The sequence below is a fragment of the Sabethes cyaneus genome, chromosome 3 (assembly GCF_943734655.1).
Source record: "Sabethes cyaneus chromosome 3, idSabCyanKW18_F2, whole genome shotgun sequence".
In the NCBI taxonomy this organism is placed as follows: domain Eukaryota; kingdom Metazoa; phylum Arthropoda; class Insecta; order Diptera; family Culicidae; genus Sabethes; species Sabethes cyaneus.
In genome coordinates, this window is record NC_071355.1 from 148,212,021 (window position 1) to 148,227,271 (window position 15,251).

General features: G+C 42.5%; 1 protein-coding gene across 2 annotated transcripts in view; it reads right to left on the reverse strand.

The window, feature by feature from the left end:
• Positions 1-2,975: 2,975 nt before the first annotated feature.
• Positions 2,976-15,251, reverse strand: part of LOC128744281 (6-phosphofructo-2-kinase/fructose-2,6-bisphosphatase 1-like) — a 173,852-nt gene continuing 161,576 nt past the window's right edge. For both annotated transcript variants that reach the window (XM_053841138.1, XM_053841139.1), the window contains 6 exons: positions 10,523-10,602; positions 10,076-10,459; positions 9,872-10,012; positions 9,480-9,807; positions 9,292-9,419; positions 2,976-3,806 (listed from right to left, as the gene is read on the reverse strand). In XM_053841138.1, the coding sequence (XP_053697113.1) occupies positions 3,708-3,806; positions 9,292-9,419; positions 9,480-9,807; positions 9,872-10,012; positions 10,076-10,459; positions 10,523-10,602 (1,160 nt within the window). In that variant the 3' untranslated portion in view covers positions 2,976-3,707. The remainder of the gene's footprint in view (positions 3,807-9,291; positions 9,420-9,479; positions 9,808-9,871; positions 10,013-10,075; positions 10,460-10,522; positions 10,603-15,251) is intronic.

The window sequence follows — 15,251 nt, forward strand, 5'->3', positions numbered from 1 at the left end:
ATAAGTTGTTTTGCATTCGTGCGTGTCATCATATACAATTCATGACTGTGAATTATAAAGCAGGATAGACAATTGCAATATTTGATTATATCTTAATCATATATTCAGGAGTATTTAGTTGCGTGTTATAAAAACTGCGCAAAATAGAATTACAAATAGTTGTCAAAATTTTCGCACGTATATCGCCTCCACTTTGGTACATATATGTTCTTATTTGGCGTGAAATATAACTTTTTAGTTCAGATATGATTTCGTATACCTCAGTTGCAATCGAGATATACAAACCAAATGGTTTACTGGGCATGCTGTTCAACATCGCTCTTGAGGGGGTGATCCGACGCGCGGGCATCGAAACGAGAGGCACGATTTTTACCAAGGGTAGTCAACTTCTAGGCTTTGCAGATGCCAGGAACTTTGCGACGGCGGAGGCAATCTACGCCAGACTGAAAGCGGAGTCTAGGAGAATTGGGTTAAAAATAAATGCGTCGAAGACCAAATACATGAAAGGAAGAGGCTCTAAGGAAACAAACGCGCGTCTCCCACGGACGGAAACCGTTGACGGCAAAGAACTAGAAGTGGTAGAGGATTTCGTGTATTTGGGATCGCTGGTAACCGCGGACAGCAACACAAGTAAGGAGATCCAAGCGGGAAATCGGGCCTACTTTGCCCTTCGTAAAACGCTACGATCAGAAAGCATACGCCGTCGCATGAAGCTAACAATGTACAAAACCCTTATTAGACCGGTAGTTCTTTATGAACTTGAAGCCGTGACGCTGCTCACGAAGGACATACGCGCCCTTGCTGTGTTCGAGCGGAAAGTGCTGCGGACGATAATTGGCGGAGTACAAACTGAAAGCGGAGAGTGGCGGAGGCGTATGAATAACGAGCTACAGGCACTGCTTGGGGAGACTCACATCGTACATCTAGCGAAAGTTAGCAGACTACGGTGGGCCGGATAAGTCGTAAGGATGCTGGACGACAGTGCGACGAAAATAGTCCTCTTCAACAACCCCACCGGCACCAGGAACAGGGGGGCCCAACATGCACGATGGCTCGACCAGGTCGAAAGCAATTTGCGACTTCTGTGACGACTAGGAAATTGGCGACGAGTGGCCCAAGATCGAGTTGAATGGAGACGAGTGCTTGAAACAGCACGAGCCACCCGGCTCTATGCTGAAGAAGAAGAAGACAAAAGAAACATAATCGTTGTCGCTACCTTGCTGACGGTGAGAGTGCTGTAGCGTTTCCAGACGGTGGACTCTTTCATGCCGAAAAGTCCCTTCAACTTCGACACCGTATCTTGGAAGGTGAAATCCTTCGGAGCACTGGGTAAAATGTGGCTGACATCTCTGCAGTGCTTCTTTTGTGCCCAACTGCTGAAGAAGTAACCTCACTTTTGCTTCGTCGTCGATTCTTTTAGCATCTGTCGCAAAAAGATCTTCGTGCATCTTGCAGCAAATGTGATTTGATTTTCCGGGTGGTACTGGAATACTTTGATATTCCTAGCCAATGAGTCCAAAATCACTTCCGGATTGGGTGGAACAGTAACTTGAATTGCTGACATGGTATTCCGGAACACGTTCTCTTGGTACTGCTGAGCAGATTCACGATGCTGTTGAAGGTGCTGACTGGTGACGACCAGTTGCTGTTGGAGCTGTTGCAAAATTTCTACTGTACGGTCAATTCGTCCACATTTAGCTCTGCAGAGTTAGCGGCTATTCGTAATGATTCCCCAAAGAGATCCTTATTGCAGACCTTCATGTTCCACTTTCGACCCCAAGTTCGTGTTCGTCTTGTTGCCGTTGACTTCGGTTGACCAATGCTATACCGAATTACCCGATGGTCGCTATAGCAATCGCTCGGAAACTTTCTATTAGCCACTAGTGACGGACTAGCAACATTTTTGCTAGAACCTCTAATAGGCTACGCTCTCTTGCATTGTCACGTCGACTTCCCCATTCGACTGACCAAGCGTTGAAGCCTCCTCCAACAACGACCGGACTACGATCCGCGGTAAGTTCATCCAGCATTTGATGAAATTGTCGAATCGTCTATTTGGGAGGTGCATAGCAACTGCATGTGAAGATCCCGTTAATTTTAGCGATCACGAAAACTTCACACGTGTTGGACACTAACTCCTGTATCAGGTACTTGCCCATAACATGTATTGCTGCCATACCTGCTCTATCTGTTACCTAATCAGCGCTATTGGGAGAAATCCGATTCGGCTCCGCAATTATTGCAACGTCGCACTTTGTGTTTATACGCCGTCGAAAATGATTTTCTGACACCTACGATCATTTGTTCAACTGCGTTGATAAAAGTATGATCGTAGGAGGTAAATAGTAAGATTTATATTTTGGCCTGCCAAGGTGCAGTTTTCATCCAACAGTTAATCTATACACACACTCTGTTCAACGTGTAACAACAATAACAATCTCAAGAAGTATCAACAAGCTATTTATAAGTATGTAGTAACAACATTTGGTGCGTTATGAATTGTTATTCGAATTGTTTTTAGGTAAAATCCAATTACAGTTAAATCAATCAACCATATTATGAGTGAGTGATTTTTGCCTTTTTGGCTGACCTCCAACTCTACCAAAGGTTATCGCAGTCATTGGTTTTATCCCGAAAAGTTAAGCGACTGTTTTCAATTAACCTAGCAATGTTTTGCGTAAACCTGCACCCGCTGCCATTGGGCGTTTATAAATAGTGCACCGATTTCGTTCACACGCATGCCATTCAAACGTTGGAGATGCATCGATAGTCCCAAATTAGCCAACCAACCCAGGGGAAATGCATGTTTGGGCGAAAATCGAACGATGGAATAGGAGACAACAAAAAAACCGACAGCATTTCGTTGAAGTCGTTGCAGTTTGTTGAACCAGGAAAACGCCAAATATAGTGATGGCGAAGAGAGAGGATTTCGGAACTGTTCGAATGGTTTAAGTCAACATCGCATGCTCGGCTGCAGTCTGTTGATTGGCTTATTCGCCCTCTATTTAATGAAATTTATGTTTTCCGAAATTGCATTTGCATTTTGTCAATGACTAATAAACCAACATTATAAAACTTATAAAATATGCAAACCTAACACATGCTACAAAGTAGATTCAGCTTTAGTGGGTCTGTGTACTATAGCTCAGAGGATATTTTACGTCAACTATATAATTAATCGGTTCTGCGGGTTAACTATCTCCTACACATTATAAACGTATGTATTTTATGTAGTTGTATATATATTAAAATGCATCTTTACGCTTAGTTTTTTTTCTTATGAATTTCTCCGAATGCTCTGACGTACCTATCACTATGCCATGTCGTTTACGCTGTATCGAGAAATCCTATCCTGCTTAGTTAGTTACTAGCTATCTTGCATTGTCTGTCAAAAGATATTTGAATTGAAAGGAAAGAAAAGTAAGTAGTAAGTAGTAATTAGTAAGCAGTTTTTCAGGCTCATTCCCAAGTTCGGACCGCATCTTATAAGAAGCTTCTACCAATAGTTTTTGCTTTTCTACACGCAACTCTCTATGTCTGGTTAACCGGAAATGCTCTCACAGCAAATCAGATGGCGAATTATTTGTACGAATATTTTGGAAGAACCGGAGATTATCTTAGCAACTACTGTGGTTTACTGCATGCAATAAATTGGATGGTCATTGTGTTCGCGTTCTATGTTGTCTTCTTTAATGACTGAAACCAAATTAGCTAATCGTGGTGGACATTTGCTGTGTAAGAGGTGCATCGAAATGCGCCGGAACTGTAGTCAAAGCATCCGCAGCGGTACGAGTGGTCGAGCAGTTCTGTGTGTGAGAAAAAACGACACGTATTAACATGCTGAAACTTCATTGATCAGTTTTCCTGGTATTAGTGAATGTTTGTTTTGGTATGAGTATTTGAAGCTTCTTTGAAGAGCTACGGAACAAAATAAATGAAGGTGATGTCTTTTCTGAAAAACTCTAATTGAACTTTTACGCTTTTTCACTCATTATGCGTGGAAACTCGGCAACTAATAGCTAAATAAACCGCCATTTGCCATTGTCATGGCAAGATAATAAATAAATAGTAAAATTAAACTCATCTCTAGGTATAACTTTTTACCATATTTCTGACTGAGCTGAAGTACTGGAATGGCAAAAATTTTCGTTTTTTGAAACTATCCACGAGTCATGCCATTTTTCGATAACCTCATATGACAGGAACTGCTGATAAACCAGACCATGTGGCATCAAATGGAACAAGTAATAATCTGGGAAATCTAGTGGGTGGGATAATACTACCAATTTGAGTGTTTCCGAGTAGCTTTTAACAAGTTTGGCAAGACGAGGTGAGGCCGAACGATATTATGCTGTAGAATTACTTTTCCGTGCCTTATTGTGGCCTTTTTCGCGCAGTACGCGGCTCAATCGCATTAATTGAATTCGAAGCCATTTCCCAGTGATGGGTTTATTCGAATGTAATGGTTCATAATAATAGATAACCCCGCCCTCCACCAAAGCTTCTTTCCTTCATTTAAAAATTTTTGATAAAATTTGCGTTTTGAAAAAAAAATAAAGTAATTAAAACCAATTTACAGTCAGTGTTCAAATCGATAGGTACTAACTTGATAGTTATTTTACGACATTGAGTTAGGATGTACCAATTACCAATACTGAAGATTGTGCTCGAAAAAATGCAACACCCTCTTTTATGTATAACTTTTCATTGAAAAATTGATAAAATTTTGGGTGAAACTAGTTTAGAGTGTAATGTTTACATATGCAAAATTTTGTCACAATCTCTCAAGTGATTATCGAGATAGCTTCTAAGCAAGGTCCTGCTAGGCAGCCATGTTTTTGCAGTCAATATCTAACCATTTGCGTAAATAAAACAGCATGACACCGCTATACGTTCTGCTCGTTTCACTCTGTAAAGCCGGTATGCTGGCAGATAGGTATTATTTTCAAATCTTCGCCAGATTATTGCAAATAATCCCCGTACTGGCAGTGGATGTTGGCTTCTGTCAAACCTGTCAAACACATACAGTAGGGATATGGTTGCCAGTCCCTTGCTTCTAAGCAATCTGTGTTTCGACAAAAAATTATGGATGCGGTCGTGGAAAATCCAGGCCAGTCCCACAGATGGATCACGAAACAGTTGGGAATCGATCACCTGACCTTGTCCAGTGTGGTAAGTGGTAAGGTGTGGTTCAAGGAGATCCAGACGATCCAACAGCGAGTTGGCAGCGGAAGAAAAGCGAAGATGACCGAGACCCCGTCAAGGCAAGGAAGGTAAGGTATTACCACAAAGAACAGATTAACAGGTTCGAAGAAAGTAATCGATTTTTTGTGTGTAAAATCTGGCGCCCTCCAGAAATAGTTTGCTAAACGCATAAAAAATATGCATGCACCTTTACCAATGTTACTTTGTGCTGGAGTTACATAGCAGCGATGGCAGCGACATCAAGTTTTGGTTTGCCACTTACAGCTCGAGGGGTGTTCCATCAAAGGATTACTCGTTGATTACAAAAAAAACCTTTTACACACTTCTCGTCAGTCTGTTCTCTGTGGTATTACTTCAAGCACAATCCAAACCTTTCAATTCGGGACGGGGCCAAGAAGCTCAATTCGTCCAGCAAACAATGAAGCGGGCCGGACTGCATGTCAAGGTAAGAAAAGCGCCAAATCGAAGCGATAAACATAATAAGGTGGCCAAATCCCGTGCCATGAAGCTGTACTGCGAGTGGTTAGTGCAGCAGAAATGCATCGGAATGGACAACGAGATGTACATTAAAGCGGACGCTAGCAGACCCTCGGCCCGAATGTTCCGGAAAAAGTCGACAAATTTGCCAAGAAGTAATTGGTGTGGTAGGCGATCTGTGGGTGCAGCAAATTTAGCAAGCCGTACATGACGACCGGCACCATCAACGACTAAATAGGTAAAGAAGAAGGCCACCAGAAGCGCCTGCTGCCCTTTCTCCGGTCCCACAAAGCTGGCATTTTGTTTGGGCCGGATCTGGCATCGTGCCATTACACGAAATCGTGGGTGATGGAATGGAACGAAGCCAGCGATGTTGTTTTTGTGCCGAAAGAAGCAAATGCACCAAACTTGCCAGAGCTTCGCCCATCAATAGAAAAACTCTGGTGATTATGAAGGGCAAGCTCCGGAAAATAGGGAAGGTTTTCAAAAACGACCAGGATTTAAAAAAAAAGTGCATGAAAGCCTGTAAGAAAGATGGCGCAAGTGTTGCATAGGATTTGATGGTTGGCATTAAGTTCAAGGTGCGGGAATTTAGCTTAGGAGAGGAGGTTTGAAAACCAACTTTGCAAAAACATAGCTAATATGTGTTTATTCCCTGAGTTTCAAAAATATCCGACTTAAAATTAATTTTGGTGACCATTTTTGTCTGTTACATTCTTCTCAAATTATTTAAAGTAGAGAATAGAATCTTTTCTACAACATAATATGATATATTCCATCTGTTCTAGGAGATTCGCATAGAGAGCAGAAGCTGTTCAAGGACCACTCAATCGTTCCAAATGTGATAAGTCTTCAAGCGAAACTCAAGGGGTTTATGCCACCTAAGCGATCCAAGGATCGTTTCGAGCTTCAGGTTCAACACAGCCCGAAAAATGACTATTATTTAGATACTCCAGGATTTCATTGTCATTTGGACAGTATTTGCCGTTAGAATTCTTATTGTTATCGTATTAGGTCGATCGTCAATTTTGACTATATTATGTAGAGCCGGCTTGTCTCGCCGAAAGTGCCAACGTTCCTATAAAACCTACGCTAGCAGATATGTGCAGAACCAAAAAGAGTCTTTGCATAAGCTTTGCGAGTTTTCTTTTTCTCACGCCATCACTACGACATCTATTCTATTTAAGCTCTTATGCATCGTTTTCTCAGTTCCGCTAGATAGGAGCTCTACAACGATGCAATTCTATAAGCTTCTGCAATTAAAAATGTTCTGACATCTACTGCCACATTTAAGTCGATTGAATTGTCAAGTCGTGGCAAGTTCTCAGCCCGTGCCATTAGCTAAGTTCTCTCGCCGACGTCCCGCGGATACTTTCAGTCGACCCAGGTAATCTACTCCGGCGTAGCTGAACGGATTCACGTGCGGCGTTAGTCGTTGCTTTGTACTATGTGGTACTATGCGCGATGTCTGTTTGTATCTCTGGCAGTTTCTTGTAACTCTGTCGTGTACCGTTGCACGCAAACAGGGCATATAGGAACGTTGGTGCAACTCATTTACAGAGAAGCAGTGGACTGGAATCCGTCAGGACAACGAAGAAAAGGTAGACCTCGAGGCTCATTGTAACCATCGGCAGTGAAAATCTCGGATTTCATATCTTTGTTCTGCTGGACCGGCGAACACGGATTAATAAGTAAGTAAATAACTCATTTACTACCGTTACTAGGCGTTGTACTATCAGATGATCTTTTAACAGAATAATCGGAAATCGAGTATCAAAGGATGTCTACTCTGCATTCGCTGTCCTACCTTCCATTCTAATGACGCAATGCTTGTCCACGCAAGGTGTTAACTAGTACAGTGGACGCGACCTTTCATCACTCAGAAGCTCTCCTGCTGATTTATCTCGCTTGTTCAATAACAAACGCGTGTAGTCGGGATGGTACTCGCTTTGCACAACGCGCCAAAAACACATCACTGAAATTTCTGGTTGATCTTCAGCGTATGACTTTCACACACACACTCTGCATTAACCTTAGAATTCCAACCGTGAAATGGATTGGTATTTCAGAGGCGCAGCTTTGCTTTTTGTCATAACAAGAGCGCAACACGTGACTGTGACACAACGCAACGCTGATGAATTCGCAGGAAAGTTTCCCAAAGATGCAGCAGCAATTAGGCATCTCAAGACGCAGCCCAACATGCGCAACTGGATCAGTAATAGTGTTGAAGTTCTGCGTAGTTTAAGAGAAACTCCCAGCCAATCACTGTGTCTCTTCGCTAGTGCCCAATGAGAGGATCGAGAGCGGGTACGTGGAATGCTGTGGGATCCGTGCGAGAATTGTTTCATGTGTTCTAAAAATTGGCAAAAGGGCCTGGTTCCGTACATCACCGACAATTGCCTGGACGTTCGGCGGACAAACGACTTTGCGTTGCATCATGAGACTTTTCGACCCGCTAAGGCTACTAAAACCATTTCTCGTAAATGGACGAATGCTGATCCTGGATATATGGCGTACTGAGATAACGTGGGATGAAGAGATATCTGACGGCGTGTTTGAAGGTTGGGAGCGGTGGACAAGTTCACTCCCTCCTCATGGTGTAAGTACCCAGATGCTACTTCGGAAATGCAGCTCTGAGACCATGCCGAATGTTAGAACTACACGTTTTCACAGATGCTAACGGAAATATGCTCGGAATCATAGCTTTTTTGTTTGCATACATACAAATTTGCTGCCCGTTTATCCTGAAGATTTATCCGTGCAACTCTAACTATTTGAATAGCGGAGATTATGAACAGCAGTTGATAGTTCCGGTAGGAAACTGTAAGCGAAACCAATAATACTGGTTAGAACACACCGGGCGTATTCCACAAAATAGGAGTAAGACAAGTTGAGTTAGGGATAACAATTATTATCTGCGCCTGTGCTTCACATGGTACAGTGCAGGTACGAAGCTCGGAAACGCTCCGTTCGCAACAGGGATGTTTTTACACTTCCAGCAGAGTTACAGCTGGACTTAGTAGCTTCTGAATTCTTGACTCTCAGAGTCAGGTTTCGTGGCACAAATTTTACCTAGAATGCAACTTGGCATGCGTTTGTGGTTTTCCAACAGGATAATGCCTGGTCAAAGCAAAGCCTAGGTACTACATTCCGTTATCGAAACTTGATCTTCTGTTTTATATACGACAGACCTCGCAGCTAACTGTTAATTTACAGGACAATTGCGGGACTAGTGCTACGATCCTCTTGACTCTAACAGCCTCTCTTAGCCGAGATTCGAACATACGACAACTGGTTAGTTAGTGTCGTCTTTTTTGTGCAAGTAATTAAATTATGACCTTGGAAGACAAAGTCTATTTTTAAAGCAAAATTGGTTTGCTGCTAGAAAAATGGCAAAAGCAAACACTAGTGATGGCTAAAACTTCAGTTAATACGTCATTTTTTTATTCAAAGAAAGCATCAAATTTAATCCAACGAGATGAAATTTTTTTGCAAACGAATGTTTCATTTTACATGAATGAACCGGTGTGACAATCATAAGCTCTTCAAATGTGTGATTGTGTGACAAATGTAATCTTGTGATGAACTGATAAATCTTAAGGAACATACCTTCGGCTGAATGCGATACGTGTCAACACACTCCACCTTGAGTGGAACTGTCTCTACTTCAAACTCGTACCCATAAGAACGTACGATCAACAACGTATGCAATGGAACATTTATGTACGGAACGTCATCTAAAACAAACGAATCGGTAAGTAATATTTCGCAATAAACAAAAAGCCCAGAAGACTTACCAGGTTTCGTTCCTTTGAAGTATGCCATAATGCAGCGCAGCACTGCCTGGTGGGATACGACTAGGACATCCGTATTGATCAGCAGCGCCTGCACCACACTGTCAACACGTTGCAAGAGATCCAAGTAGGATTCGCCGTGCGGGTAGCGGTACTTGAACTTATCCTGATCACGCCACGCGAATTCCTGCGGGAAGCGTTCCTGAATTTCCTCGTACGTGAGACCCTCGCAAATTCCCGCGTTGATTTCGTTCAAATCTTTGAGCGCAGCCCTCGGACCAGGTATGTTTTGTACCGTTTGAATTGTACGACGCAGTTCAGAAGTCCAAATCTTAATGAAAGAAACGGTAAACAAAATTGTCTTACCACAAGTCAAAAAGAGTAAGAATACATACCAACTTTGGTTTGGGGCAATCTTGAGCTGAACCAGGCCCTCCCAAACACTTGGCTAGTCTTTCAGAATATTTGATACCACGGGGTGACAATTCAGCATCTCCTCCAATTCGTCCCAAAACATTATATTCGGATTCACCGTGCTGTAATAAATAATATTATAGTTACCAAATACAGGGAAAGAAAACAAACGCATTCTGACTCACTCGGCTGAAGTAGAAAGTACGATGCCGTATTACTGGACTGGCCAATGAGCCAAGGATTGACGTAGGTATAGCTCCATGGACACCGCGGGCTGTAACTGAATGATGCTGCGGATCCTCGGAGTTGTTTATAGTGATAAGAGACCCCTCAACTGCCGAGCACGGTTCGAATTGACTTGTGTATAGAGCAATGCTGTCCTTCAACCGCCGTTCCCAGTCAATGTTCTGGTCCAACTTATGGTAGAAGCATACTGTATCCTCTATATTCTCCTTTAAACTTTGCTCGTTGCAACTAAACTCTATCAGTAGATGATGAAAAACCTTTTCCGAGCAAAAAGAAATCACCTGTTGGCGAGATCGGCGAGTAAGGTGCATGCCATCGACGATCTGTTAGAGAAATGAAACCAATTAGTAAACCACCCGCTGCTTAGTGAAATCAATTATATTTACCGCCACATTGTTGCCCTCTTTGAAAAACAAAGAAATTTCCACGAGATTTTCAGGTGTTGCTTCCCCTTCTACATTGAACACTGTAAGAAAAAGGGAAAAATTACCATTAAGAACAATAAACTGAGATTTTTTAATATTGTTGTAGTACAACAAGAATTTTCTGACCTAAAAAATGAGTTGAGGCAAACCTTTGGCCAATTTGAATAACATGGAGTTATAATTTATTATATCTTATCTAACTCAAATGGATAATTACTGTCATGAGTATAATCAATACGGTCTCGTGCGAAAGTTGATAAGGTGGAACTACAAACGAGATAATACCTAGCCGTAATGATTTCACAATGACCATTACAATTTCATCAGCATAACTGTCTTGTATCTTATATATTATAAGATGAAAAGTTGAATAAACAACAATTGATGAATCAACAACAAATTCAAATCATGACATTGTTTACATACTTAGATGTTTGTTGCTTGTTTTTTCGGTTCTATAAAACGCAGAGTCAGACGATTCAGGCGATTAGGCTCGGTGCTTGTAGATTGACGATTTTTTGCTTACCCAGCAGTCTAGCTATTCGGTTCGCAAAAAATTTGAACTTGAACTTGATATCGGACTGCTAATAACGAATATAAATTGCTTCCCACATGAGGCGAGCATGATAATATTAAATTGTACAAAGTATTAATTAATCTATTTTGTTTCTCTTTCGGATAATTGGTTATTGTTTCACCCGTTCCATGATGAGTTTTGATTTCGACATCAGCGGTAAAAAATTTAAGAAAAAATTCTTAGCCGCAGCAGTAATGTTTAAATTACGGAAGCGGAGAACGGAATCTCCATAGCTGCATTCATTTGACTGATCAGCTTCCGTTCCGTTTCTGTATACCGCCTATGATCAATGATGCCGATTCTCAACCTCTAGGCCTCACTGTCCGAATCAACTTTATTCATCTTCAGAACGCGAGATAGGCTGTCGTGCTATTGTACATACTAAACGCTTACTTAATGGTCTCGGACCGATGACCAAATGACCAGACAATGACATACAATTTATCAGTTGTCCATTGCCTGATCCCGTTCGAATTTCCAGCGTTGTAAACTGTGGTGGTCTCGCTGTAGATGCTTTGTAATTCTGGGCACCTGAAACACGAGGAAGCTCTGAATTGCTCTGCCCCAGCTCAGACGTACCCTGGAAATATGGCTTGTATTTATCAGAGATTAACGATATTTAACTATGGAACCAACGTAGACTGCCATTATCATATTGATAATATCATATTTGATATTTGATAATAATTCATATTTGATAATATTGCCATATTATCAAAACGTATGTGGTTTGAAAGAAAAAATTTGTTGTTCAGTAACAGGACAAAATATCTGGCCAAACTATATAATGAGCTCACAATACTTATTGGGACGCACTTTTAGTTCTTAGGAATCAGCAGAACAGCCGCTGATCTCAAGGTGATGGACTCTTGCTTACTATTTTCAACAACTCTGGGAAAGATAAACTGTGGCAATGTATACTTTCAGCATTTGCGTGATTAATCAACCACGACAACTATGTGAGGAATATCAAGAAGTACATCTATCTATCCGAAGTAATGTTTTGTCATCTCCTTCTAAAGATTTAGTGTTACTGTCTGAAGAGGATCTTCCCATGAAACAGTAAAACTACCACAACAACGCACCAAAAGTGTAGTCTCAGTGGTCCTAAAACAATGATTTTCACTTTCATTCAATACCACTATTTAGCGGTGCAAGTTTTTTTTTCTGATTATCACATTTCCTTATGCTGATGATACCAAGCAATTCATTCTTCCCATCTGCATTCCTTGTTTTGGTAATAGTCCACGACAGCGTTTGGCCATAGCGAACCGACAACGATACGATTACTTCGCAGCTTCATGAGAGTAGAGTAAGTGTTGGTAGTCAGAAGCATCTTTCTTTCTATGGAGATATATTAACAAAAAACTCTCTAGAGATCGCCAGACCAATGAACAATAAATCAAATTGGTCGCATTCTGATGATGTTCGTTTCTTCTCCAACTCCAATCACTAATATTCAGCCGAGTAGAAGTTTCATCCCTGGAAGTGGAACGGGAAAGAAAAAGTTCGATCATTGAAGAGATGCGCTACCGCAGCACTGCACTGCCACTGGGTGGAAGTGGTTTCCCAAGTAGCGCAATTTAGGCACTTCTGGTTGCAACAACTTATTTAAAACTAAAATTAGACGTTTATCGGTTGCCACAACTGGTTAGTAACGACTGTCCTAGTAGGGTTGATGGTACGTACGTTCAGAGATGGACATACCATCTACCAGAGCTGCGGCAACACACACGAGCTGGGCACAGCTTTCATAGTAATGGGCGAGATGCGGAAACGGACGATTGGGTGGTGGCCAATCAATCTTCGAATGTGCAGGTTGAGAATCAAGGGCCGATTCTTCAATATAAACATCATCAACGTGCACAGCCCTCACCTCAGAAGTACCGAGTGAATACGACCGCTGCCCAAAACATGATATCAAGATCGTCATCGGGGATTTCAATGCTCAGGTCGGCCAGGAGGAGGAATACAAGCCGGCGATTGGAAGGTTCAGTGCACACCAGCGGGCCAATGAAATGGGCCCAAGACTTATCGACTTTGCCACCTCCAAGAACCTGGCCGTACGTAGTACCTTTTTCCAGCACAGAATCTGTTGCGTTCCCCGCAAGCTTAAAAAATTTATTTGCTTCGCACAAAACGACATCGCATTAGCCAAAACGCGAACGCTATGGAAAATTTCCAAATCCAACAGAACAACGCAAACGGACGTGTTTCGACAAGTTATGGAAAATTTCGACATCCAAAAGGACCAACGAAGGACGATGAATGGAATATTCCATCACGCACAATACGGCTACAGCGCACGACGTATTTCATTGTGTACTTATGTATTACACACATTCTCACGCACGTACATCCAATTGCGCATGCGCGCCCTACTCCAGACAAAGACGAACAGGAAAAGGATGAACGAAAATCGACATGTATAAAAGGACGACCACCATTCCATTCAGTTCAGTTTCAGCTTTCATTCAAAGTGTTACGAATTAAGACAATAAAGTTTTTGTTAAACCTACGAACAAGTTTTTACACGTTCAGCCGCTAAGTTTCCGACACTCAGTATGCCCCAAATACAGTCCACCAATTTTGATTTCCGACCGAACAGAATCCATCACAAGTACACCTGGAGGTCACCAAATCAGACAGAATCACATATCGACCACGTTTTGATCGACACTCGGCACTTCTCAGACATTATCGACGTCAGATCCTATCGAAGCACTAACGTTGACTAACTAACATTGATGGTTAAGATGCGTCCAAGACTCTCCGCTGTGAACAACATTCGGTACCGACGCCAGTCTCGGTTAGATCTTGCGCAGCTGAAGTATCCAGACGTTGCCGCAAACTGCTCGCATTCACTCGAAGCTGCGCTGCCGGAAGAGGACGAGGATGTCAGAACGTGGAAAGGCACAAACAAAAGAAGATGCAGCGAAACCAAATCTTTCGGGAGAAAAAGGGCTACCTGGAAGAGCAGGAATATGCAGAGTTGGAGCGGCTGCATCGTTCTCAGGAAACGCGAAAGTTCTACCAGAAACTGAACGGATCCCGCAAAGGCTTTGTGTCGCGAGTCGAAATGTGTCGGGATATTCTGACGGACGATCGTGAGGTGACCGATAGATGGAAGCAGCACTTCGACGAACACCTGAATGGCGCCCAGCCGGAGACCCATAACGGCGGGGAAAGCGATTTCGACGGTGCAAAAAACGGGGAAGAGGTGCCAGCCCCAACGATAGACGAAGTTAAGGAGGCCATCATGCAGCTAAAGAACAACAAGTCTGCTGGAAAAGATGGCATCGGGCGGCAAAATGGGACCAGAAAAGCTGGCCGTTTGTATACACCGACTAATTGTTAGAATTTGGGATACGGAACAGCTACCAGAGGAGTGGAAAGATGGAGTTATATGCCCGATCTATAAAAAGGGCGACAAGTTGGACTGTGAGAACTATCGAGCGATCACCGTTCTCAATACCGCCTATAAAGTGCTGTCCCAAATCATTTACCAATTGCGAACAGATTTGTGGGAACTTATCAAGCCGGCTTCGTCGAAGGTCTGTCTACAACGGATCAAATATTTACACTGCGGCAAATCGTCCAAAAGGGCCGTGAGTACAAAGTTCCCGCGCATCATTTGTTCGTTGACTTCAAAGCCGCATATGATACCATCGACCGGAAAGAGCTATGAAAACCTTTGTTATATAGTATAACAAAGGTAAAAACATGGACGAGAACAGATTGTCTGCTGCTGTCTGTCTGTCTGCTTTGCCGATGACATGGATATTATCGGCAGAACATCTGTGGCGGTGGCTGAACAGTACACCAGACTAAATCGCGAAGCGAAAAAGATTGGGTTAAAGGTAAATACGTCTAAAACAAAGTACATGGTGGCCAGCGGAACCGAGGCCGAACGACACCGCTTGGGCAGTAGAATATTGATCGACGGCGATGAGTTTGGGGTAGTCGATGAATATGTCTACCTTGGTTCACTGGTAACGGCGGATACCAGCCGTGAGATTCGGAGGCGTATTATCAGCGGAAGTCGTGCTTACTATGGGCTTCACAAGCAATTGCGGTCCAGCAGACTAAGTCCCCGTACAAAGTGTACCCTGT